The following is a 24,252-nucleotide window of genomic DNA, read 5'->3' as shown; positions in this document are numbered from 1 at the left end:
ACAACTTTTGTTCCTGCGATATGAATGAATGGATGCACCCATTTCTTGTTCTCGCCTTTTTCTACATAGTTTGTGAACCTTCACCATCATCTACAACGCAGTACGTTCCAGTCATTTCCGGCCGGCTCTTTGACCATTACGCCCCCTCCTGAAACGGGACACATCTCTCTGCATAGCCTCATTGTTCTCAAAGATCATGATCCGTCGCAACTCAGATATCGAGGTTCAGCTCCCTGGTGCTGCAGGTACTGCGGATTCTGTAAACGAGGCAGACATAGAAATGCTGTCAGGGGAGCAAGCACCACCGCTGAGCCTACCCACCCGCCTCGCCACTCGTTTCTCTCGAAAGCCGAGTGTGGCTCGACGCTCCTCTGCTGCCTCCTCTCGTCGAAGTTCGATCTCATCGCTACACTCACACCACTCGAGTGCTTCATCTCATGGCGCGTCTCCCACCGATAATATCGCGCAACATCTCCGGCGGACTTCCATTCTTGAGAGCCGGAAAGCGAGGCTCGCAGACCGTGCTCTGCATGCGGAGAAGGTGAGGCTTCGCGCCGCCCTTAGTAAAGCCGCCTCCAGGAACTTGCAAAGGGAAGAGAGAGCCCTGGCTGCTCAGCAAGCGCGGGAGCGACTGCTGGCGGAGATAACCGCCAAGTGTGAAGAGGAAGTTCGTCGCGCGAAGAAGAAGGCTGAAGATAACCGGGAGAGGAAAGCGGCAGAGCATGCCAGACTTCGCTTAGAAATTGCAGAGAAGTTTGCGGAGGTCGAAAAGCGGCGTGTAATCTATCAGCAAAGTCATCGACGCTACCGCACAAGCAGCTTACTTACTAGCGAAGAGAAAAAGATGGCCAAGGTGGTCAGCAGCTCACTCACGCAGGATGCAGCCGCGAGGACTATCCAGCGAATATGGAGGACCTACCATACCAGGAGGGTTATGCAAGAGTTTCGAACGCTAGATTTGACAGCCAACCGCATTCGACATATGGATTTTGAGGATGTTGGAGCCCTGCTTTCGGAAAATACAGTCCTGACCTTAACGGCTCGTGTCCTTCAACTTTGCGGCCTACAAGATATGGAAAGCGGTACAATGGGCGGAAGGGGTGCCGTGCGCACATTTCTCAGCAGTTACTTAATCGTAACTCATCCCGCTGAAGTGCTGAGCAGCAACGGCGAACAGGAGCAGGATCTGATTGCAAAAGCTCGTGAGCTTATTCAAGCGTTTGAACAAGCCATGCCTCTGCTTTTGTCTGGCTACCGCTCGACGCCGGCCAATTCTACAGAGCTTCAGACAGTGTGCGAGGCTTACAATGTCTTCTTTTCTGCCTTCCATGCTTGGAAGACTCATGACTCTAGCGTCCTGATCGAAATCATGCTGGCTCAATTTGTTGAGCTGGAGCTTATCTGGCAAACGGTCAAGAATGATCGAGCTGGTGGTGTGGCAGATGATTATCGTCAGGGCATCAGGCAAAACCAGATCCTGCTTCTCGCCCGGCTGAAGCGCCTAGCTGGCTCTGAAAGAGCAATGCAGATGGTACGAGATGCTTTGAAGAAGGCTAAGCGCGAGACGAAACGTATTGCCTCCAGGCAAGCCATTCCACGGTCGGCGGAGGTCGCGCCTTCATCGACAGAAACGCACACTGAGAGTGCTACGTCTCCTATTAGCGACACTTTTAACAATGTGGAGAGTACTGTTTTGCGGGAGTTGGAAAGGCAGCGAATCTCCCCGCATGAACGCTTCACAAAGATTCTAACTGCACTTCCGGAGAACCGTGCTTTGGTGCACGAACTTCTCATCAATAAGGAGTTCAAGATTGAGGAAACACAGTATACGGAGCCGCGTAAACAACTTATGAATCATATGTGCGATATGATGCGCAGAGATGTAGATGCTGGGCTAGGCACGAGCTGGACTGTGGCTATGGCCACAGTAATTCAGGATCGATTGCTACGTTCGCTCCGCCCGGGCAATTCGCTTCATGTGCTGATTAGCGAAGTGCTCGATCCAAAGTTGGTTGAAAATCAATGTAATGTTGGTGCTTTCTCTTACGCTAGCTTTTTCGACTTCATGAACACCATTCTACCGAAGCTTTGTGCTCCTTACCGGGATCCTATAGTGAAGGCTTTTACGGAAGACACTTCAGGAGATGCGATTGATCGTTTGGCGAGGTTGATGGGTATAATCGACTTGCTGTCCCTCGATCATACGAACTTTATGATCCAACTTGCTGCCCCTCAACTTATCCAAGAGGCGCCTGGGTATGAACAGAGAACCTTCGAGAAGGGCCTCCGTGACGGATCCTTGAGCTTGAAGAAAGCTAGGCTTTTCTGGCGAACACATCACAAAATACTCGCAGATGAAATCCGGAAGCGTGATCCGGAGAATATCAATGGGGGGCCTCAGCCGTCGACCTCGAAGATTTATGCACAAGGCCTTGTGGATCTTGTTTTGAGCAATGCACCCGTGTCTGACGATCTAGTTCCTGAAACCTTAGAGCTAGACCGCCAACGCCTGGAGAGACTGCACGCGCAAGCATTCAAAATCGTGGCCACTGCGTCTATTTTACTGGCAGCTAAGAATTTACTCAAGCGTGACGTGCGATCACAGTGGAAAGCTGAAGCGGATCGTATTATGTCTCTGCATTTTGGTGATATTGAACCTAGTCGAGTACAGTCGATTCTGGAGTCAACGCACCCAATGCCTTCTAATGCCAGCGCTCAACTTGCGGCGACCATCCGGCGGGTACTGGCACCGGCCGCCAAAGCGTGCGCTGCTATTTCTACATCTGTTGCAACACGGACAACGGTTGAGATCTATACGGACTCGCCCATACGACAGATAGCGGTGGCCCAAAATTCGGTAAACTCTGATAGAAGTGAGGCTGGTACGGCCAGCTTCGCAGACCCTGTTGCGCGGCTCATTCTTACGCGTTTGCGCGCCCATATTCTCTCTCGCCTTAGTGCTTCAAGTGCGGCCGAGAGGATTCGAACTACTACGACGGCCAGCCAGTGTTTGGCCGGTGCAGGAATGCCCGAGTTCGTTAACGAGGTTGGCAAGTTGACTGAAGAGCTGGAAAAAGTGCGTGAAGTAGACTGGCTGTGCCATGATATGGTCTATGAGCGAATACTAGGAGAGGGCATTTCGACAGATCCTAGGCCTTGAGGTTATCCGGAGGAATCTGCCCTGAGCATGTTAGATGTGTGGTGTTTTTCTCTTTTCTTCTTCTTGCTTTTTAGGGCTTGTTCCCCTCACTTCACAATAACATGGAATCATTATATGAGGATAACAATGATCTGGTATCTTACAATTCTTGATGTTGCTTTTCTTTTCTTTTTAGTTTTTCTTCTTTTTATTGGCTTATTTATTTATTTTTTCCCAATAAGTAAATGCTACTCAACGCTCCGAGGTCGCTTCTGTGGCCAGTCGGTACCTTTGGATTAATCTACCATCTAACCCCACCCTCCCCCCACTACAGCAAATATTCTGTCCGCCCCCAGACCGCAATTCCGGCAAGCCTTCTAAACTAGGACGATACAAAAGTGTTGGATGGAAAGGAAGATATATTCACAATGACCGAAAACCCAACTGCCTCTCTTACACTGCTGTCCGATTTGACTCCTCCGTCGCTCGAACGCACGTGGCTGACCGCACCCCATCCCTCTCTCCCCATTGTTGCGACCTGTAGCTCCGATAAAACTGTCCGTGTATACTCGCTAACCAACTTCCGGCTTCTCTCAACCATCTCGGGCGGCCACAAACGCAGCGTGCGCACGTGTGCCTGGAAACCACATGTGCAAGGCGAAAGCGTTCTGGCGACGGGGAGTTTCGACGCAACAGTGGGGATCTGGCGACGGTGGGACAGTTACGGTCGGGCAGAGGATGGCACAGATGTCCGGGGCTTAAGCTCAGAGACACTCGATGGCAATGGGCGTGATACTCAGGAATATGAAGATGATGAAGAATGGCGATTCGCGGTCCTTCTAGATGGACATGATAGCGAAGTCAAGTCGGTGTCATGGTCGCCATCTGGGATGTTGTTGGCGACATGCTCCCGAGACAAGTCAATCTGGATCTGGGAAGACCTGGATGATGGCGACAACAATTTCGAGACCGTGGCTGTCATGCAGGAACATGAAGGCGACGTAAAATGTGTCGCCTGGCATCCCGTGGAGGAGTGTTTGGCTAGCGCCAGCTACGACAACACCATCCGGTTGTGGCGTGAGGATATCGACGATTGGGGCCAGGTGGCGTGCATCAAGGGTCATACGGGAACTGTCTGGTATTTAGACTGGGAGGGCATTGGCAACGTGCCTTCTACTGCTGCGGTGTGTGAGCAGGGCACGTCCCTGTCTGCTGAATGGAAGGACCAGCGTGCAATGTCTGGCCCTCGTCTCGCCTCATGCTCCGATGACAGAACAGTCCGCATCTGGAAACGGAGGCCCAAAGAACAGCGGGCACAATCACAGGTTGGTAGTACGGGCATACCCAGTATCATCCGACCAACAGGCACCGATGAGACGTGGGAGGAAGACGTTCTTCTCCCACAAATACATGAGCTCTCCATCTACGCGGTTGCATGGAGCAAGCGCACTGGGTTATTAGCTTCTGTCGGTGCAGATGGGCGCATCGTAGTCTATGAGGAGCTGTTCTTGACATCACCAGCACGAACGCCAGACACCAATACTCCTACAGATACATCTGCTATTATACCTCGAACTCATACAGAATGGGTAGCTATTGCGATATTGGAGGGTGCCCATGGCATCTACGAGGTCAATCATGTTGCATGGGCGAGGCGCGCGGACCGATGCCGAAAAGAGAACGAGGAAGTGCTTATCACAACTGCTGACGATGGGAGTATCAAGGTCTGGACGCTTCGTAGATAGTTCTTCGGGGTGTGAAAGAGATTCCGGGCGATGATTTTTGCAGCGCGAGGGAGCACGTCCCAGTTGAATATGTCGCACAACAACCAGCGGGTAGAAAGGGTTGCGAAATCGGCGTTGTAGAATACAGGATCGAAACCCCATGCACACTATAATTCCGTTGCAGCTTTCATGTAATCACATTCATGTCTATGTATCTTACTGATTTGGAGAAGCTGTGATGCTAACATGGTCAACACACATGGCAACAAATCGTACTCTGGGGACAATAGCATAAAGAAGGAAAAAGAGGACAACATGAAGATTGTCAACGAAGAATGAAAATCTCGTACACGACATACTCAGCTTGGATTTATGGTTGTTCGCTGATGCTGTCGGTTCACGTCATCTTCATCGCTGTCCTCTCCCACTGTGTAATGTTCTCGCGCCATGTCCGGTGAATGGAGGTCATCGAGCTCGGACTCATCAAAATCTCCCGCCTCTACGTCCTGTCCTGAGCGTTTGTTATGAAAGCGCTCTAGAACAGATGCCCCACTCACGTCCTCGTGGTACAGGCCTTGATACCTGCGATGTCGTTGTCGGCTGCGCCAAATAAAGAAGCCCCAAACGGAAACGCCAATTATGACAACCACGAGGACTGCCTCTCCAGACTTGGCATAGGCCTTCCATTCAGCCTGTTTCATTCTCTCCTTCTCCTGCTCTTCAGCTGCGGTGCTGTTCGGATGACCACCCACGGATGTTTGAGGCAGTTTTTCACCATCGATGCGCGAGTCTGCAGGGCTACCGCCTATACTTGCTATATCGACCTTCATGAAGCGATCAAGCATGTCTCGAGTCTGGCGAGGGAGATCATAAGGCGCCATGTGGCTAGAATTGTAAAGAAGAACATAAGTCAAATTCCTCGCGTGTTGATAGATACCCGCTGGTTCGCCTTCAAAAGTCCAATCATGCCGAGGAGCCCAGACGCCCGGTGATGTCTCGAAGCCAACTCCACCGCCCCATTTCATATTATTTATAAGCTGCTCGGTTCCGACATGGTTGCAAATGAGGTCTTTATCACCGCTAAATAAAAGAACTGAAATCCCGGATTCGAGTAAACTGGGAAGTAACTGAACAGCTGGTACTGACTTTTGCGGAAGAAAAGAACTGCTAACAGCCCCTGAGCATTCTTCCCACCCTGACTTCTTTTCAGGATTTATATTCAGAGCTTTGACAACGTCCGCTCTTCGTAAATACGGCTTCACATCCTTTAGATCCTGAGGCCAGTTCATGCCACAAGACGGAACCGTATCGCGAAGACGGATATCGTACATGTTGTAGCATTTGTTGTCGGAGTCTAGAGTCTTTGACAGAAGCTCCTGCAACACTGTTTCACAGTCACCAATATGTATTCGATCCTTTCCACCTGTCTCCAACTTCGATTGACAGACCGACTGTAACACTTCCAGACTCTTCGCGGTTCGACTGTCTTCTTTAATAAGGCCTTCTTCGTATGCGAAAGTCAAGTAGGAGGGATACTGATCCGCAGGGGAGATCCAACCGTTGCCTATTAAAAGACCGCGAAGGTTCCAAGGGCTCACTGCGTTCTTGTTTCGATCTAAAATAGCTTTGGCAATATAAGGTATATGCTGACCGGCATAGGACTCGCCCGCAAGGTAGATCTGCCAGAGTCAGAAAATTATTATGTCGAGGGGCAAACCGGGGAATTTCATACGTCATCACCTTCATATTCCGGGAAAAGCTCAAAGAACTTGTCCAAGAATATAATGAAGTGCGCGGACATCTCGTCCAATTCATGGAGATAGCTATCAGTGTTAACGTAGCTGAAGCCGGTTCCAACCGGCTGATCCACGAAAAGTAGGTTGGCGAACTCATCCCAGGAACCTTCGTTATACTCCAACGTAAGGTTGTCCTTCAATCGATACGGGCCAACCTCCATCAATGCACCATCCATTGAGCTACATCCCGGGCCACCGTTTAGCCAGATTACAGTTCGCTGACGGTTGGCGATATGGCGATTCTGGTAATGCCAAAAGAAAAGATTACCGTTGTTCTGCGGATCCACCTCGATATGCCTGTTTCAGAGAGCCGCGGTCAAAACCTCTGCAATGGAGTCCTGGAGGGGAAACTATATATAAATGAAATCCGGTGGTATTGGCGAACTCACCCAGCATGCATCTTCAGCAAGGGTCCATCGGGGGCGCCTGGCAACGAGCGAACATAGTAATCCGCAGCTGACTTGGCCGTGGTCAATGGTGGACCCCACAAGACGAGCAATGACAGAAGCCATGATGACTTGAAGGAAAAGGAGAAGGTATCGCCCGTTTCGCTTTTGGCGAACCCACGCGAGATTGAAGAAAACATGCCTCAGGGAACAAAGAGGGTCGATGTAGGGGTTAGGAGAACCACGAAAGTAGGGGTGATTTGTTGAAGTAATGCTCAGGGTCAAAGGCCCTACGAGGACAAGAGAAGCCTTTAGGTCCGCATGGATGGTGTCGACTTAATCAATGTAATTGTCCTTCTGCTGCTCCCAAAGATCAAGATATGTGGTGGCAAGCAGACGTTGCAGCGGGATGACTTGGCGAAGGACGAACGGATCGGAGAGGATATAGGAGAACAGAAAATGAAGCTTCTTTGCTGCCACACTGCCTGCAAGCCCGTCTATCGAATCAAATGAGAATGTCAAGAATAGACGGAGATGATGGCGTGGCCTTGAATGGGGTCGTTTCGGCGGCAATTATCGTACGTACTACTGTAATAATTCGAGACCGCTTTCAACTGGGCCGCCGCTCGAGCGAGTATCCGTTTTTCCTTGTTATTTTTCAATACCGTACCAATCGGAAACAACTGCGGACCCTATCATTGCCTGTTAAGGGGATCTATAAGGCAAGGATGAACATCCATGAGTCTTTCAATTTCCCTTTCGCTTTAAAAAGAACTATCAATAGTCTTTATTCTTGAGAATGTACGACATGGGTCTTCGTCCCTCAATATACTTAAATACTGCCTGTATATACTAGTCCGACTTAGTTAAAGGGCAAATTTGTTTAACTGTTTCTTATTTCTCTGTTGTTGTTGTTGTTGTGGTGGTTTTTTAAGTGTGGTTAAAGATGTGTAGCAGTGCAAGGCGATCAAGATGAATAGGGGCACTTGCTCAGATCTCAGTATTCATGTTTGCGCACCACCCCACACACACCTAGTCCCCCTCTCCCCCTCTTTGTACACCTTGGAGTGGACTCTTTAGCCCAGATCAGAAAAGATCACCAATGCCCTGGTCGGCGCCCTCTTTGATAAGGTCAACCATCCCCTGAGCATCTGTCAGTAAGTGGTCGTTCAACGGGAGAAATGACAAGGTACACACCTGAGGCATTATAGGTTGTCCATCATCCCCTCTCACGTAGCGGAAGGGCATCTCAGTTCGTTCATGCTCATTGATAAGAATCTCCGGGTAATCGACATATTGGATCTTTTCTAGAGGCACTGCTGAATCGTTAGTTTTCCACATAATCATGGGTAGGTGGGATCTCGAGTCAGTGATTGAACCTTTCTCATGCACAACCATGCGAGTGACACGCACGGCTGTATCCGTCGTCATCTGTTTGGGACCGAGTCGCCTTCCGACATAACCCTTCTTTCTCAATTCCGACGTGCGATCTGTAAGTCTCGGTTAGTGGCATGCCTAGTATACATCTCTCCTCCGCCATTTCCGATGAAAACTTGCCTCGCGGAGGGTCATCGCCTATAGACGCGAAAGTCACCTAGAAGTTAGCCGGAGTCAAAACTCCCAACGAAAAACCGGAATCCGCACCAAGGATACCCCCGAAAAGGAACACTTCAAAAATTTCTCCATCGGCGGGGCTCAATTCAGCCTGAGCCGCGGGGTCTAACAGACAGATCTTAGACTTTCGATCGGCAAAAATCTCTTCAATGCTGCGGTGCTCGACTTTCAGTCCTTCTGTCGCAGCTAGATCCTCTGGCATCTGCAGGGTAGTGGGCACCGAGCTAAGGAGAAATTTGCTGCCAGCCTTATGCGATTCGCGAGCGATGCAGCCATATTCCAAGGCCGACCAAGCCCCCAATTCAGGGTCCAAATGCTCAACCACAATGGTGACTTGTTTTGTGGACGGGTTCTGGTCTGTCATTTTGATACAATTCGAGAGGCGGCTATCTCCAAACGAGGAAGTTTAGCACAGAGCAATTTGGAATAATATGATGCCGAGACGGTGGGCCGATCTGAATCAGGATCAATGACGAAGTGGCCGCTTTTGGAGCAACCGAGAGAAACTAGGAAAGAACATGAAAAGACAATTAATGAATAGATACGGAGTGGATTACAGAAAAAGAAGAAGAAGAAGAAGAAAAAGAAGAGAAAGAAGAGAAAAGAGAAGGATGTTCGCCAATAAATTATTCAAATTGAATATTCTCGCAATGAGTTATAAATTGCAATACCTCATGGGCCTGAGAATATGTACGGAGTGTTTGTATGTATGTACATACAATGTTGGGTCGACATGATAGTCTGTCTGTATTGTCTTTACCCACACACACACACACACACACACACACACACACACACACACACACCACCTACCCCAACCATTGTAGCGAAACTCGCTTCAAGACTCGATCTACAGGAAATGAATATAGCAGTGGACATAAATTAAGTAGATATTATATCCTAGAAACAAGCCACCTTCTTTCAGAAGGGACTTGTACTCTGTACCTACTAAGTAAACCCACCGCGGTTTTACAGTCTCCACTCAATGATGGCCCAAATAATAGAACGCAGCCAAATTTGGAAACGAGCAATACTGGGTTACCATTACCATACCATACCATACATCATCCCACTAGACCAACTTCCTCCCATTCTACTACTAGTGACTACTTATCGATCTATTCTTTAGGCCCTCGCTTTACTGTTTGCTGTGCAGGCTGACTCCTCCCGGTTGTCTCTACAATACACCCTGAATTTTGATCATTTATCTTCTCCCGGGAGCTCATAAAAACGGGCTACTCCCTCCCGTAGTTCGGTGGGGTTCTCTGACGACACCCGTTCACCTTACCCTCATCCAACCTCCCCCCCACCTGTTAGCTCTCAGTCACTTACTACTTCACCTGCTACACATCAACTTCACAGACCAGAAGATAGTATCCATTCTTACCAGTTTACGCCTCGAGTTTAAAAAACTTTCGCAGAATTTTCCCTTGATCTCCCTTCTTCCAATATGAATCCACACCAACAGAACAAAGTCGATACTGCCGTGAGCCGTCTATCTGTCGCCCCTCTCTCATTTGCCCGAAAACTGACTGTTACCGTGAATTCAGTCCTTATCCCCTGAAGAGCAACGCCTATTGCGTCTCTACGGAAAGATGCCCACCAAGAAGGATCTGTTGCAGAACAAACTGAAGGTACGTGGGTTTGACGACCCTTCGAGTTTGCTCACTCTTTGGCTGACGGATTTTCCATGGCAAAGGAGCGGAAGTACTTCGATTCAGGTGACTACGCCCTGAGCAAGGCCGGCAAAGCCTCTGATGTGGGTGTCACCAATATTGGTTCTCAGCACCCCGTCCCCGAAAACATCCCTCATTTGACGGCTACCTCTCCTGGGGCGAATAACCCAGCAGCTGCCAGCAATGGTGGCAGTACCAACTCTCAAGGACAGCAGATTCCTGGCAGCATCAGTGGGCACCCGGGCTCTATTGGTTTTCAAAGCCGCAGTCCCGTGAAAGAAGGCAGCTATCTACAACGCGGAACTAGCGCAGATGAGTCTGAGGGTAACACCGCTGCACTTAAAGATGCAAAGGAACCCAGCGTGAGTCCGCCCCCTGCTCGCAGCGGCGTTCCAATCCGGCGATAATCGGCCTTTGGCTCATCCTCTCTTCTTATTCTTCCCCTATTTAACTGTTCCTGTTTGTTACATCATCATCAACATCCATGTTTGTTTCTGGTTTTTGTTGCTCTGTCCGGTGATGGTCACATATAAAAGAGCCTGGCGCTATGGTTTTGTGTTCTATGATGTTGTCACGAAGCTACCCTACCCTCGCCCTCCCCACTAAACTTTTTTACTGATTTCTCTTCATACCTTTTCTTATCTTTCTTTGAGAGCGGGGTGAGGGTTGGTACGCGCGAGATGCTGTTTCAAGTAGCTTGTGCTTCACTGTTGCGGAAGTTAGAAGGAAAGAGGGTTGGAAGCCGACTGGAGAATTCCAGTGTATCTGGTGACTTAGTCTCCCTAACTGAAACAGTTATCCCCACTGGTGTCTCTAGTCCTGTTTGAGATTTGCAGCAATGCATTCTTCTTGGGCTGGTTCCCACTAGCCAGACTTGCGCAGTCTGCTGTGCATGAGTTGTGTCCTGGCTTCGACATGTGCCGTTATTATTCTCTGTTTATATCTCAGGTTACATATTTTTCGCATGTTCTTCGTGCTCGAGGCTACTCGTTCTCACCCTTCCGATTTTTAAGTTGGTCTATATCTGAATATGTCACTGGCGACATCACGCTCAGTACCTCTGAAAATGCTCCTTTTATTACGACTGCTTATACTCTAGGTACCCTGCATTCCCTCCTCTCCTTTCACGATATTTTGCGCATGTTCGGCCATATGTTATTCGTTGGTCAAACTTTTTTCAAACAAGAATGATATGATACCTCCCACTATGAAAAGCCCATAGCATTGTATCAACTGGACAGGTCAGCCGAGTGGATGTAGGCATAATCCCGATATAACTGTCTCTTCATTGATCCGGTGGTAGCAGTAAGACGAGCAGTACGTCCACGATCGATGAATAATGTATAGGACCCATGGATATAGACTTAGCAACTTCTGCAAACCAGCACGTAGCCAATCAATTTATGACATGCCACATGTCAAAGGTTGAGAAGGAGACATGTCTGATACAAGGGTCTGTGGGGCTCTATGAAAAGGAAAATAACGAAGCCAGGTCATATTTGCACCGGCGTAGTTCAGAGCGATTGAGATGCCTGTAATGAAGACGGCATGGAGAACGACCGAAATGTGGCTTCCGTGAAGCAGCCTGTTGTCTGACGCCTTGGGTTTGAAATAAGTTTGTAGAGGTCAGATGATACTGCTAACCACTAGTTTCACCTTAGACAGAAATCAAATCTGACTATCCATATAAAACAGCATTGTACATGAATAGACGACCATTTGCATAGTGATACAATTCCTAGATTGGGAACATGGGTCCCAACATTAGTAGCGAAGGGGAAAGGGAAAGTGAGAAGAAAAGAAAGAAAAAGGGCCTTTTGATTCTTTAATTTTCTTTCTTTTTTAGAAGAAAGAAGAGAGAGACAGAGAGAGAGAGAGAGAAATTTGGGTGGGAGATACTGAAGCAATGAATGATGAGAGGGTATATCAGCAAAACCAACATGCCAGAAAATGGGCACAAACAAGAGAAAGGGGCAAGGGGAGGACAGCAAAGCATGTGGACGTGAGATAGATCAAGTAGAAATATAGCTATTACCAAGAAAAAAAAAAAGAGAGGGTCACTAGTTCTTCAGGTAAACAACGCGCATGGACAAAACGAGGCAGATTCGACTCCGGTGTGGCGGGCATCTTCTAGGGTAAATAGTTCCAGACTTATCGAAGCATATATGCTTGCAAACTATGGTTCCGCGGGTATATACACATCCTCGTCTTGCGGTTGATTTGTGAAGGGTATTATTGACACCTGCAGGGCACCACGGCCGTCAGGACTCAAAAGGTATTGTCGTCAGGCACTCCAACAGGCTCAAATGCGGGAGAATATTGGTGATAAGCCATGCATTCAGGTGCCCCTAATGAAGCAAGAGTTTCGTGCTGTGGCAATGGCGTGCCGTCCGGACGCGAACGTAAAAGTGCTGGTCCGTCTCTGATTTGGTCTTGAAGTACCGAAGAGTTACGCTACACCATGACCCTGCCATTTCCTTCAGTAGGCATCCAGCCGACAGTCGGTGCCCAAAAGAGACTCTCAATATTAGCATGACTTCACATTGACGAGATAAGTCCCCTGCACCGACGCGTCGAAGCCATATTGCACTGTCTCGCGTGTGAAATGGACATAATGCCACCAAATGGTCCATCGCTGTTCTCAGTCGGTCTTCCAATGGCTAGCTAATCCCGAATCCAAATCATCGTTTTCGCCAAGCCATAGTTCCACAGCGTACAAAGCCATAGTGCAGGCTAAGTTGACCCATCGCCAAAGATTGCCGCCGCCGCCCCTTTGGCTGCTCCACCACTCTCCATTACCGCCCATCGCCTGAGAAGTAGAGGCGAAGTGTTGCATCAAGAGACTGGTATAAACCGCAATCAAGATTGATGGAGAAAAGTAGCTGAGGAGACCCAGGAACTGGCCAGCGGCATCGGAGTCATCCAACGATGCTTCTTGCGAGAGAGCGCGTGCACCTGATTCACGGACGGCAGGGATGATCCGAGTGGATGCATATAGCACACAGATACGGTATGCGAGTGAGATCAGGACAGAGGGGGTTACGGCCCCAAAGACCGCAGAGATCACATTGAAGGCTGCATGTATAATGGAGGGCAAAAGAGACAGAGCGTGCAGCAAAGTGGTGTAGGAGGCCATGAAGATCGGCGGCAGTGGGGGAAAGTCCCCAGCTTGCGCGGGCGAGGGAGCCTGTTCAACAGGATAAGAAGGTTGGTAATCTGTGAATATCTGATAGATGCACAGTACGATATACGCGAACAGGAGAGAGCTTTCCACTGGATTCCCACGGCCACTGCCAATCCCCCACGCGCACAAGATCACCGCACATGTGATCGACACCCCAATTAAGGCAGCATCTACATTGGAAATCCCAGGGAACTGCAAAACACGCCAAAGAAAGTATACTGCGCTCGAGATGGCGGACCCGGAGAACACCAGAAGGCCGATCTGCCATATCTTTAGTCATAGTCTCATGCAACAACGAAACAAGGTAGAACGACGAAGACGCAGAAGTAGAGGTAATGACGGATACGTACCATCCAGCTATCACTGCGACCACCTCGGTTGACAAGCCAGCGAGTGATCTGCCCTGCAGCTTGTATCACTAACAAACTGCAGAACCCTTCTACAAGCTGGAAGACCGGCGTCGACCATCGCAAGAGGTTATCCCAGTTTCCTATAGTTACCGACTCCACCAACCCACCTGGCCCAAAGAGCCATGCTTGAACAGACGTGTTCTGCGCTCGCTTGCCGGTAAAGGTTCGTTCCGCCCATCCTGTTGTGTTATCTGCATCGATCGAAAAGCGGTTCAGCGACCAAATCAACAAGACCGGAATTATGATCCATTGAGTTGATCGAATAATGGTGATCAGAGAGGCACGTAGCCATGAGCGTTCGGGGGTGGTGAGTTTAAGGAGGGAAAACAGGAAATAGAAGGTGGCTAGAGATAGAGAAAAGGCCAGACCGCATGTCTTTCCACCTACATCGAAGGCCAGAGGGATGGAAGAAACGGTCACGGACAGGAAAAAGGCGGACGAGAGAACCCGGAAGAGCCACATCGGACGGTGGGGATCAGACACGAGTGTAAAGTTATACACAGGAGGAGGGGAGGGGGAAGTAACAAAAGGAGCCGTTGAGAGTTGGATGATAATGGAGCAAAACTGACGCGATGTAAGTTTGAGCGGAGAAACTCTCCCAGTAATGATGCGAACGTTGGAAAAACGAATCAACCCGGTGACAAAAAAAAATAAAAATAAAAAAATAAAGATAAAATAAAAATAAAAATGAAATAAAAATAAAATAAAGATAAAAATGAAAATAAAGAAAAGAAAACGAAGAGAAGAAAATAAAGCCCCTTAAAAGATACGCATGAATCAATCTTAAAAGAGAATGAGAGTGATGTTCCTCTTATCTTTTCTCTACAATTTTTCGGGGGTTGTTGTATTAGAAATCTGTAATTATTATTATTCTTCTTCTTCCTATTCCCGCGCGAAATAAGTTTCCCCTTTTATTCTGGTGGACGTTCCTGATCTTATCTCGCTTTCTTACTTTCCAGGCGGGTCAGAATATGATGATTTTCACGTGGCAGTTGTAATGGGAAAAAAAAAAAAGGTACGACCCAGACTAAAGCCAGCTTTTTGGATGATTATACTCCAGAGTAGTATTAACATTCAATCGCCGGTAAAGCGTTTAGTGGCACATACACACCGGGGTATGATTAGCAAGGGAGGCGAGCAAAACAGAATGAATAGGAATCAGAAATAGTTGGGTACCTACTCTGTCCTACCATAGTACGAACTTTACGGAGTACATATACATAGAGGTACCTACCGCTGTACTCCGTACCTCTTCTTTCTCCAACGGCGGTGAAGACACCGATAACAAGGAACTCTCTGCTAATAATATTACAGTCAGAAGGGCTTGCGAACATTCTTCTTTTCCTTCCTTTCTATTTCTTCTCCTTTTAAACTCTTTCTTCCGTTTCTATACAGTATATATATCTATATCCCGCCCAACCTAATCAAGCAAAACTTGTCAGGGCATAAGCCTATGTACTACTCCGTACTAGTAGTTAGATCTAGTCTGGACCACCCAGGCCAGTCTCAGGGTTCCACTGCAGTGCAGGGGACTGAATACCATTACTAGTTTCGGAATAGCGTTGCTTTGGCACTGGCTCTCACATGCTTTTCGAAAGCCCTCCGATGGGAGCCCTAATTAACCATATTTGTATCAGGGAATCTTCCGTATATGGTCTAGTCTAGAATAGGTTCAGTACCATACATAGTACCGTCCCTGTAATCAGATTGGGGTCCATATCAGCGTCTCTTTCCAATTTGAACCTGTGCACTTACAAAACATTGTTGGATGCTGCGATTCCGACAATTATTCAGAATGGCCGACGAGACTATCGCAAAGAAAATCAAGACCTCTTCTCCCTTGATTGGGACTCATAGGTACTCACTCACTTGAACTTCACATCTCCAATGACAGGCCCCTCATTACTGATACACATCTCTCAGCGGCCATTTTCATGCCGACGAGGCCCTCGCGGTCTATCTTCTCCGACAACTCCCCACCTATTCTGCCTCTCCCCTCATCCGTACCAGAGATCCGGTGCAGCTAGCAACCTGCCACACTGTCGTCGACGTTGGTGGAGAATATGACCCCGCGAACAACCGTTATGATCACCATCAGCGTAGCTTTTCCACGACCTTCCCTAACCACACTACCAAATTGTCCTCGGCGGGCTTAGTATACATGCATTTCGGTCGAGCGATCATTGCTGAACACACGTCATTGCCGGTGGATCACCACGACGTGAACTTACTGTACGAAAAACTGTACACAGATTTCATCGAAGCCATCGATGCCAACGACAATGGCATTTCAGCCTATGATCCCGCTGAAATATCTGCTGCTAATCTCGAGAAGCGCTTCAAGGATGGTGCCATCACCATCACATCGGTGGTGGGTGACATGAACAACCCCGATCCGACCTGCCCGCCCGGGGAGCCTCAGGATGAAGACAGTCTCTTTGGTCGAGCAAGTACCTTTATTGGAAACGTTTTCACTCGCAAACTGCACCACGCCAGTACTTCCTGGTTACCTGCACGCACTACTGTGGGAAACTCCTACCGTTCCCGCCGTGATGTTCATCCTTCCGGCCGTATCATCGTTCTCCCTCAGGGCGGTGTGCCATGGAAAGAGCACTTGTATAACTTCGAAAAGGAAGCGTCGGAATCCGATAAGCCCAAGTCCGAAGAAGAGGTCTATTACGTTCTCTACCCTGAGAGTGCTACTGAAGGATCTAAATGGCGCGTGCAGTGCGTGTCAGTGAATGAAACTAGCTTTGTGTCCAGGAAACCTCTGCCAGAGACCTGGCGTGGTGTTCGCGATGCAGATCTCGACGGTGTTATGGCCGCAGAAGCCGAGAAAACCGGCAAGCCCAAGATTCCTGAGGGTGCAGTTTTTGTCCATGCCAGCGGTTTCATCGGTGGCCATAAGACCAAGGAAGGAGCATTTTCCATGGCGGTCCGTGGCTTGGAGCAATAGTTTCCCTTTTGTTTCTCTCCCTCTGAGTGCTAACAGTAGTATGGGTGATGGCTTCTAGCACGCTTCGATCCATTACTATACTACGATGCGGATGACAGACCCTATCACGGGTGATGTCTGAAACTCTATCACTTGGATTAAGGAATAATGCAATACCGACCAGGCAGTCCAAAAAATATCCATGTGTGTGTCTCTGTATGTCTGTGTTTGTAGAATACCGCGAACGACCGTAAACTCTAATACAATCAGCATGTTCCTGCCCGACCAAAAGCCAATATCTATGGTTAGGTTGTCTTAACCAAAACACCAACATACAATGTTAACTGTTGGCGTCTCGCGTTTCCCGGTCTTCAGATTCACCTTAGCTCCTGTCCTTTAAGTTGCCACTCAACTTTACTGATCCCTCCATTACCCATAAGCCAGAGTGTCTTGAGTTCGGGGCCAGTCCAGGCAAAATTCTGAACGGTATAGTTTGTCTGGATAGTCAAAAGAAGTTGACCAGAGGGATCAAGTACATCAACACCTCGTCCGACGCCTGCCACAATGTATCCGTTGGCTGCTACCTTCAAGCCGTCCGGGACGAATCCAGAGGCCATATAGATAGGTCGCTTGTTGTAAGCGCTGGTACCATCCTCGCTTACGTCAAAGGCATAAACGGTCCTACATTGACCGGGAATGTCTCCGTCAGTGTCTTGACCTTCTGACATGACTGACCATGTTCCTTACCTGCGTTGGGTGGCATTGAATATACTGCCAGGATGGCCATATTGGGGATCGACTGGCGCGCTCACAGCGGCAGTGTCGGTGATATAGACGACTGAGCCTCCCGGGCTAAACGCAATGCCATTCGGCTGGCCAATAGAGTCATCAATCACGAAAACCGCGCCCGATGAGGCATTGTACCTGTAACTAGCACTTGGAAGCTGGGGGGGTGTGTCGGTGAGAGCATTGAACCACGAGTACTCTGTTCAACGGGTCAGCTGACAGTTTAATGTCGAGTAAACACACAATGGGCAGCTAACGAGGATCTGTGAACCAAATGTCCCCTGTCTTGGGATGCACTGCCAGGTCGTCGATGGTATTGAAATAATAACCGAAGTAATTATTTATCAGGGTGACCGACTTATTGGTCTCCGGGTCCAGTGTCCTCAAAGAGATGCGCTGCTCACTCCCTCCAATTGATCGGTTACCGCCGGATGCTCCCCAGATGATTTTGCCATCATGAAAGGTACCTCCGTTAGGCGCATAGACAGGAGGGTCAGAGAGGTACTCGGACAGTGTGGGCGGGTCTTCATTCAGATCCACGACGAGCTGGGGGAGATAGCCAGGGGGGGGAGCCAACTGAGATAGGTAGAGTTTATTCTGCGATGCGATATACACAGGAGCCTCGTGGACAGCTTCGGAGACGGCAAACATGAACTTATAACTTGGGTTGGCACCCAGGATCTCTAGACCCCTTTCCCTATCATATACCAGAAAATTGGCCGAGTTGACACCCTCTAGCAAAGTACCACTGGCGACTGTGGTATCACCAAAAGTAGATATGTCATCCATAGTAGAGACGTTTCGAAAGAAATGATATCTGGTCAACCTTCAGAACCGGTCCTGCTCGATTAAACCTTGCAATAGACTTACGGCAACACATTGGCATAGCGATTGATGCATACCATTGAAGGGCCGCATGCCTCTGCAATGGGGGACGTCACTCCAGTCTGAGCGTGAGTGAGCCCAGATAATACAAGACCCAGAATCTGCAGCCACGCCATGGCCGGAGAGATACACGAGGACTAAGGATCAAATATATGAGGAGATGTGGATTATAAAGAACAAAAGGAGGAGTTGGCTCAAGTGACAGTCCGAGCCGACCGTGACGTCTTATTTTCTATATACACTCTTCTTACAAAGAAAGCATGAACAAATTCACATACACATGCAGATAAAACGCACATTTTCATTTAAAGACTCCAGTTCCCGGTGAAACCAGCGCAACTAAAGGGAGGAACAACCGAGGGGTCACACCGATAGGACCGTAATTCCGACAGACATGACGCGAGATCGGGAAGTGGCCTTGGATTGCCATCCCAAAAGGCCAATTGAGAAATCGGGGCGCCGGGGGGGGGGGGGGGGGGGGGGGGGGGGACCAAAGATTTGTGGAGCAATGATCGACCTCCAAGCTTGACAATCCAATTCACCCTTATTACCCGGAGCCGTGATGAAGAGAAATGGAGACGAGTAAGAGATGTCATCATCGTTGGCTGCTCTATCGGAGATACTCCGAAGGGTACCGGTGGCTGGGTATGAGCGGCCTAGTTAGGGATAATGAGGAGGATGGTTTTGGAAACAACGTCCTTCATTGGCGGAGTTTCAGGGAGCTGATGTCTTCAATGCTGCCAGTTCCATCCCCAGAGCTTTTCTGTTGGGGAATGTCTCTTGCATTAGGGTGTATATCGCATGCATCTTCTCGCTCGCCCAGCGCGCGCTGGATAAGCTTGGCCTTGATGAGCGCACCCTTCAGACGCTCATCCACGTCAATAACGGCTTCCTCCGTGTTTTGCATGGGTAAAGATGCCGGGTCAACCAATTCAAGAAGCGTGTCGACATTCTTCGCTAGCCTGGAGCTGGGCGGAACGCTCGACATCTCTCTGCAGACAGATGGCTCCAAATAATCTTCATCCTTCTCACTAGGTAATTGAGACATCTGGGGAGGATCCCTCATGTTGGAAGAGTCTAGCTCGGCTTGTCTGTGTGACCAAACCAGAGCTTTACCGTAGAGCCTTCCTATTTCGAGGAATTTCTCAAAGCCCTTCTCGACAGCGAATACACTACCTTCGGTGTAGCCAGCCTGCGCGCCATCGGCAGCTCCTAAGTCATAGCCTTCCCTGTAAAATTCTTCCTCCAGGTCGAGGAGACCTTCGAGTAAGTTGTTTTCCATATGGATAACCTCCTGGAAGTGAGGGGGGGAATGGGTGTTTAACGATAGCAAAGAAGGGAAAAAGCGAGAAGGAATGGATTTCGGAACCGATCAGTAGTCAAGAAAAGAGTTCCGGACTTATACTGAATTGTGGAAGTGTTTTGTGACCTGAAGCATATAGAATTGTTGTTTCTTTTTCTGCCACAATTCCTACTTTCTTCCCACCTTCTCCGATCAGAAGTAATCCACCCCACTTTTGACATCTCTCATCCACTCATGGTGACCACCATCCGATCTGATGGAGCGTACGAAACATCCAAGCAAAAAGACGCAGGGACAACTTCCTGGACACGCTGAATTAATAGGGAATTTATTCCACTTCTATCCAAAATACCTACACAAGTTCCAGGGCCTTTTCCCTTTCCTTCCTTTCTTTTCTTTTCTTCTTTTGGTCTACAGGCAGCACCCTCTACGTTTCAGCTTTCCAAAGCGATGAGAACTACGACATTGGTCTACTGTTTCCTGCTCATGGAACTGGAATGCATTCATCCACGAGCATTTGTAAACATGCAAAGATATCATAGATTAATTCGCTCATATGCATTCCCAAAGGAAAAAGTAAAAAGGTACATAAATCGGGGATAATAACATGAAAGATAAAACAGCCAAACCCTCACGAGATTAACGCAGGGAGGGAGCTGTCGACCACTGTCCATTCATATCGTGGACAAGGGACTCGAAAGTTCGCTAGATATCAACCTAAGGCTGACGCCGACCACACCAAACCCCCAACTGCGCCAACTTCATACCCCGGATAAGATTATATTACCTCTTCCTGGTACCAGGCCTGGGCTTCACCTCTTCTTGAGCAACTGGATGAAGCATTACTTTATTAGGAAGCTGTTGGGTGTTGGCCGAGTAGCCTTTGCTCCAGTCGTAGCTCACAGAGTAGGCAAATATATTGCCATTGCGGTTGAATGCGGTGCTGGAGATGGTCCCCCCTACTGAGGGATATCCCTTTAGGCGATGTTTGGCGTCTTTGTCCCAGAAGTGAAAGGTTCCATCGCTGCCAGCGGTGCTGAAAGTGCCATGAACCGGGTGGAAAGAGATAGCATTGACGGAATAGATGTTATTGATGTCGCGTTGGTTTGGGGGTGTCTCTCGATGACATTTGAAGCTGAAGTTCGAGCTAGAGTCCTTGTCCTCCACGTACTGAATAGCACAGCGGCCCTCGATACTGCCAACAGCAAACCCCGTAGCATCTGTGAAGCAGCTGACTACTCGCGTCTGCCACTTGAGAGGGGATTGCATAGTTTTGTAGAATTTGGTGGGATTGTCGAGATTGATGATGTTAATGTATCGGTCTGCAGTTCCAACCACTAGCAGCTTGTTCTTGACATCCATGGTGTAGACACGCTCCTGACATTCTACCGTGGCGATCGGGGTCGATTGCCGTAGATCCCAGTATTTGACTGTCTTGTCCCACGAGCCGGTCACTAGGAGGGGTGTACCTCCAGCAGGATTCGGAATCATCTGGCAGCATTTGATCGGAGCATCGTGAGCTGCGACCTGGACGGGGGTCGTAGCATTTGCAGCGAGATCGAGCATGCGTGCAGCCTTATCGGCACCAGCGCCTACTACTTTAGTTCCATCCTAGAGAGCGAAAAAGGTCAGTTAGCTTGAGAAATGAAGCGGCACGATGGTTTTCTAAGCTTACCGGTGCCCAGCAGCAGCTTAAAACTGGAGCTTCATGCTCAAAGAGAGCTTTTCCTTCACTCTGTCCCTGATCATTGATCTCATAAATGCGGACTTTCTTGTCCCAAGAAGCTACCGCAAGATGTTCACTGGCGGGGGAAAACTGAAGATCAGAAATGCTATCTTCAGGAGGCGAATTGAGAGCGACATCTTTAGATATGTCGCCGGTGGTGTTTGTTTGGCCCGCTGTTGTCGACGTAGTGCCGACAGAACCGAAGAGCGACATTCGAATGAGAACTTTTGCTTTTCACAGGGTTTGGTGAGAACGGGTCGGAAAATTATTACTAGGCTTATATCGAGCTGTAGAAAAACCAGTAAACCACGCGCTGCAGATATTTCTGCAAAGATACTAAGGTTGACTAGAGAATTGGCAATGAAATAAGGCAGAAGAGAAAGAGCTCAGCGTAGATTTGGGAAGGCGCGCGTTCTGCAGCCGCGACACATTAATGCCTTAATGAGGATACGGCAGTATCTTCACGGGCCCTGTACACCGCCCTTCAAACATGGCAAACGGGATCCCCCATTTAGTCAGCTTCCGGAGCATCTTGCCCCTTACAGGACAGGGTCACGGGCACCGACCCGTTACCTCAATAGTGATTAGCACCAGTACGTGAGAGATCTGTATCAGCATGCCTTCGTCTTTGTCTCATACTATGGCCTTTAGATGCTCGAAATGTTTGCAATCGGCTATTCTTTGAAGCCTTAGTATCATTGCCCATATAAAATAAAACTTGCCTTGATACTAGATAGAAGGATACCAGGGGCAGTAATCCTTCCTTGATATCCCTACGCCAACTGGACCCCAGATTAAAAGCCCTTTATAGCCAGACGGTCATCTTGACTGTCTCGAAACTTACAATTCAAGACAGTCAATTACGAAATAAGTAGCTCTACTACTGATTTCCCCCACTCTCTCTTTCTCCTTTGCTGTTCTGTACATCCAATAAATCTGTACTTTGTAAGGTCTGCGCCCTCCCCCGAAGATGTTTTCGGTATCGTGGTATTTAATTGACAAAGAGAGAACATGCACGCTTGTGTGAACTGGGCGATAGAAGTAGTTAGATTCCTATATTGAATGATTCATAATTGGATAAGATATTATGTCCTTGAATAAAGGTTGTCCCTGATAGCAAGTTCCAATGTTGCCGAAACTTCAGGTAACAATCTAGAACGATTGTCTGTTTGCCACGCAAATAATTAGTACACATGATCAACAGAAGCGGCACAGGCCTTTTACAAGAAGGAGCTAGTGCTAACTAAGACTGGTCTTTGCAGATGGATCCGTCTAGTAAAGAACCTACCTAGCAAGAGTGTGACCCCGCTCTCTAACCATATGATCATTGTAACATCACCACTTTCTATGAGATATATCACCCCACCCCGATCTGGCCACACTGTCTCATTTTTTTTAATGGTGATGTTGTTGTTATTATTCTTATTATGAAGGTCGATCATCCTGTGTTAAAAACCAGTTCTGATAACTTGATCTCAGGTGCAACTCATGAAAAAGATATATTGATGTCTACTTGAATATCTAATGTATATGCATTGCTAGTACTACTTACTATCTTATAATTTAATGATCTCTTCTTTGATTAGTAGAAGAGAGACACTGAGAGAGAGACAATTGACATGGCTCCACCCTGGGGTATCACGTGAGATTCTGTTTGAAGCCACTGGCAAAGCTTTCTTGTTACGCATTCCATCAATGGGTAAATCCAAATTTGGACGGGGTCGAGGACTAGTTTTCCAAATAAGGTTGCCTGAGATTCTGGTACCACCGGTATACTTTCATCTCGACCAGTTACCATGAAGCATACCAGAATGGATGTCGTCAATGACTATTCGAGAAGAATAAATAAAGAATGCGCAGTATACGCCACTACTATCATCATGATCTAGTTTACTAGGAGGGTAAACAACAACAACAACAACACCACTCCAACAATCAAGATCAACTTCCTCCGTATAAGGTGATGGGGCAAGTGGAGCGCGCGGGAATGCGGGGTGCAGCCTTAGTGGACCACCTCTGGAGCTCTCGACGTCAGCTCTTGTCGTGTGATCCGGTTCTCCCGGATACATTCCATTGCTGAATTTCAGTATAGCTCGCGAACCTTTGATTCAATTATCTGCTTGCAGTGAATTGAAAGAGGCTTTCGTGGTGAAGATTGTAACGGTAAACAATGCTTGATGTTCCAATTCTCAATACTCTTCCTCATCACCACAATCTAGTAGTATCCTATGCGACTCTAATTGACTACGGACGACAACAAGGTTATAATAACATATTAACTTGATTGCAATACCTATCGTAATCAGCATTACTCTTTACGGTACCCATTACTATTTGTAGGTAGGTACTATAAGGTATGTATGTATGTATCTACATAGTACTACTTTACTTTCTCCTTGAAAACTCTTTTCAGAAGATTAAGCCAGTTCATCTTAAACCATGATAGTACCTAGGATACTAGTAGGTACGACCTTTTTTAAGGTCCAATCCCGAACTTCAATGGAGAGTTAGGGTTCCATGACCCCGCCTCGTACGACGTACTAATGTAGGTATCATGGGAGGAACCCTAGTCGTCTGGTATAGTATCGTACAATGAATGGATAGTACCCGTTCAGCATGTACTTTGGATGGGCCAGTCAGGTCACCTGCCCTCCCTCCCTCCCTCCTGCTGGCATTTCCTCCCCCTCT

General features: G+C 48.2%; 10 protein-coding genes across 10 annotated transcripts; 4 read left to right on the top strand and 6 right to left on the bottom strand.

Annotated features, from left to right (window-relative positions):
- Window positions 1–196: 196 nt before the first annotated feature.
- Window positions 197–3,160, top strand: F9C07_1647 (IQ calmodulin-binding motif domain protein; the record flags this gene model as incomplete). Its single annotated transcript, XM_041283934.1, has 1 exon — window positions 197–3,160. The coding sequence occupies one exon, from the start codon at window positions 197–199 to the stop codon at window positions 3,158–3,160; it is 2,964 nt and encodes a 987-aa protein (XP_041140374.1).
- A 407-nt stretch (window positions 3,161–3,567) lies between these two features.
- Window positions 3,568–4,884, top strand: F9C07_2059976 (cytosolic iron-sulfur protein assembly protein 1; the record flags this gene model as incomplete). Its single annotated transcript, XM_071508639.1, has 2 exons — window positions 3,568–3,865; window positions 3,950–4,884. 2 exons carry the CDS (start codon window positions 3,568–3,570, stop codon window positions 4,882–4,884), a joined length of 1,233 nt encoding a protein of 410 aa, XP_071365938.1.
- Window positions 4,885–5,222: 338 nt separating this feature from the next.
- On the bottom strand, window positions 5,223–9,023 carry F9C07_2200006 (Alpha/Beta hydrolase protein; the record flags this gene model as incomplete). Its single annotated transcript, XM_041288055.2, has 6 exons — window positions 5,223–6,542; window positions 6,596–6,956; window positions 7,049–7,247; window positions 8,239–8,361; window positions 8,425–8,535; window positions 8,690–9,023. 6 exons carry the CDS (start codon window positions 9,021–9,023, stop codon window positions 5,223–5,225), a joined length of 2,448 nt encoding a protein of 815 aa, XP_041140376.2.
- Window positions 9,024–10,109: 1,086 nt separating this feature from the next.
- Window positions 10,110–10,742, top strand: F9C07_1643 (regulator of ATP-sensitive K+ channels alpha-endosulfine; the record flags this gene model as incomplete). The annotated part of the gene is made up of 3 exons (XM_041288045.1): window positions 10,110–10,145; window positions 10,210–10,293; window positions 10,359–10,742. 3 exons carry the CDS (start codon window positions 10,110–10,112, stop codon window positions 10,740–10,742), a joined length of 504 nt encoding a protein of 167 aa, XP_041140378.1.
- Window positions 10,743–12,976: 2,234 nt separating this feature from the next.
- Window positions 12,977–14,391, bottom strand: F9C07_1641 (ICE2-domain-containing protein; the record flags this gene model as incomplete). Its single annotated transcript, XM_041288057.1, has 2 exons — window positions 12,977–13,780; window positions 13,870–14,391. 2 exons carry the CDS (start codon window positions 14,389–14,391, stop codon window positions 12,977–12,979), a joined length of 1,326 nt encoding a protein of 441 aa, XP_041140379.1.
- A 1,306-nt stretch (window positions 14,392–15,697) lies between these two features.
- On the top strand, window positions 15,698–16,885 carry F9C07_1640 (putative metal-binding protein; the record flags this gene model as incomplete). The annotated part of the gene is made up of 2 exons (XM_041288046.1): window positions 15,698–15,786; window positions 15,853–16,885. 2 exons carry the CDS (start codon window positions 15,698–15,700, stop codon window positions 16,883–16,885), a joined length of 1,122 nt encoding a protein of 373 aa, XP_041140380.1.
- A 356-nt stretch (window positions 16,886–17,241) lies between these two features.
- On the bottom strand, window positions 17,242–18,704 carry F9C07_1639 (putative lactonohydrolase; the record flags this gene model as incomplete). Its single annotated transcript, XM_071508274.1, has 4 exons — window positions 18,521–18,704; window positions 17,908–18,467; window positions 17,612–17,849; window positions 17,242–17,545 (listed from the first exon to the last, which is right to left on the bottom strand). The coding sequence occupies exons 1-4, from the start codon at window positions 18,649–18,651 to the stop codon at window positions 17,242–17,244; spliced, it is 1,233 nt and encodes a 410-aa protein (XP_071365937.1). The 5' UTR covers window positions 18,652–18,704.
- A 311-nt stretch (window positions 18,705–19,015) lies between these two features.
- Window positions 19,016–20,352, bottom strand: F9C07_2279847 (DUF1715 domain protein). The gene has a single exon (XM_041283938.2). It carries the CDS (start codon window positions 19,815–19,817, stop codon window positions 19,236–19,238), a length of 582 nt encoding a protein of 193 aa, XP_041140382.1. The 5' UTR covers window positions 19,818–20,352; the 3' UTR covers window positions 19,016–19,235.
- On the bottom strand, window positions 20,353–22,013 carry F9C07_2279846 (putative nuclear pore complex protein). The gene is made up of 2 exons (XM_041288059.2): window positions 21,514–22,013; window positions 20,353–21,449 (listed from the first exon to the last, which is right to left on the bottom strand). Exons 1-2 carry the CDS (start codon window positions 21,775–21,777, stop codon window positions 20,622–20,624), a joined length of 1,092 nt encoding a protein of 363 aa, XP_041140383.1. The 5' UTR covers window positions 21,778–22,013; the 3' UTR covers window positions 20,353–20,621.
- Window positions 22,014–23,146: 1,133 nt separating this feature from the next.
- On the bottom strand, window positions 23,147–23,633 carry F9C07_1636 (uncharacterized protein; the record flags this gene model as incomplete). The annotated part of the gene is made up of 3 exons (XM_071508271.1): window positions 23,147–23,292; window positions 23,372–23,392; window positions 23,459–23,633. The coding sequence occupies 3 exons, from the start codon at window positions 23,631–23,633 to the stop codon at window positions 23,147–23,149; spliced, it is 342 nt and encodes a 113-aa protein (XP_071365936.1).
- Window positions 23,634–24,252: the final 619 nt, after the last annotated feature.

The sequence above is a fragment of the Aspergillus flavus genome, chromosome 1, assembly GCF_009017415.1.
Source record: "Aspergillus flavus chromosome 1, complete sequence".
Lineage (NCBI taxonomy): Eukaryota > Fungi > Ascomycota > Eurotiomycetes > Eurotiales > Aspergillaceae > Aspergillus > Aspergillus flavus.
Note: the sequence above shows the minus strand (reverse complement) of the source record. Positions and strands in the feature narration are given on the sequence as shown.

Bases quoted from the DNA above. Each gene is read 5' to 3' on its own strand.
- F9C07_2279847 (XM_041283938.2), bottom strand. From the start codon at position 19,817: ATGGAAAACAACTTACTCGAAGGTCTCCTCGACCTGGAGGAAGAATTT.
- F9C07_2279846 (XM_041288059.2), bottom strand. From the start codon at position 21,777: ATGTCGCTCTTCGGTTCTGTCGGCACTACGTCGACAACAGCGGGCCAA. The intron at 21,450-21,513 runs GTAAGCTTAGAA...TTCGCTCTCTAG, and splicing joins TAAGCTGCTGCTGGGCACCG to GATGGAACTAAAGTAGTAGG.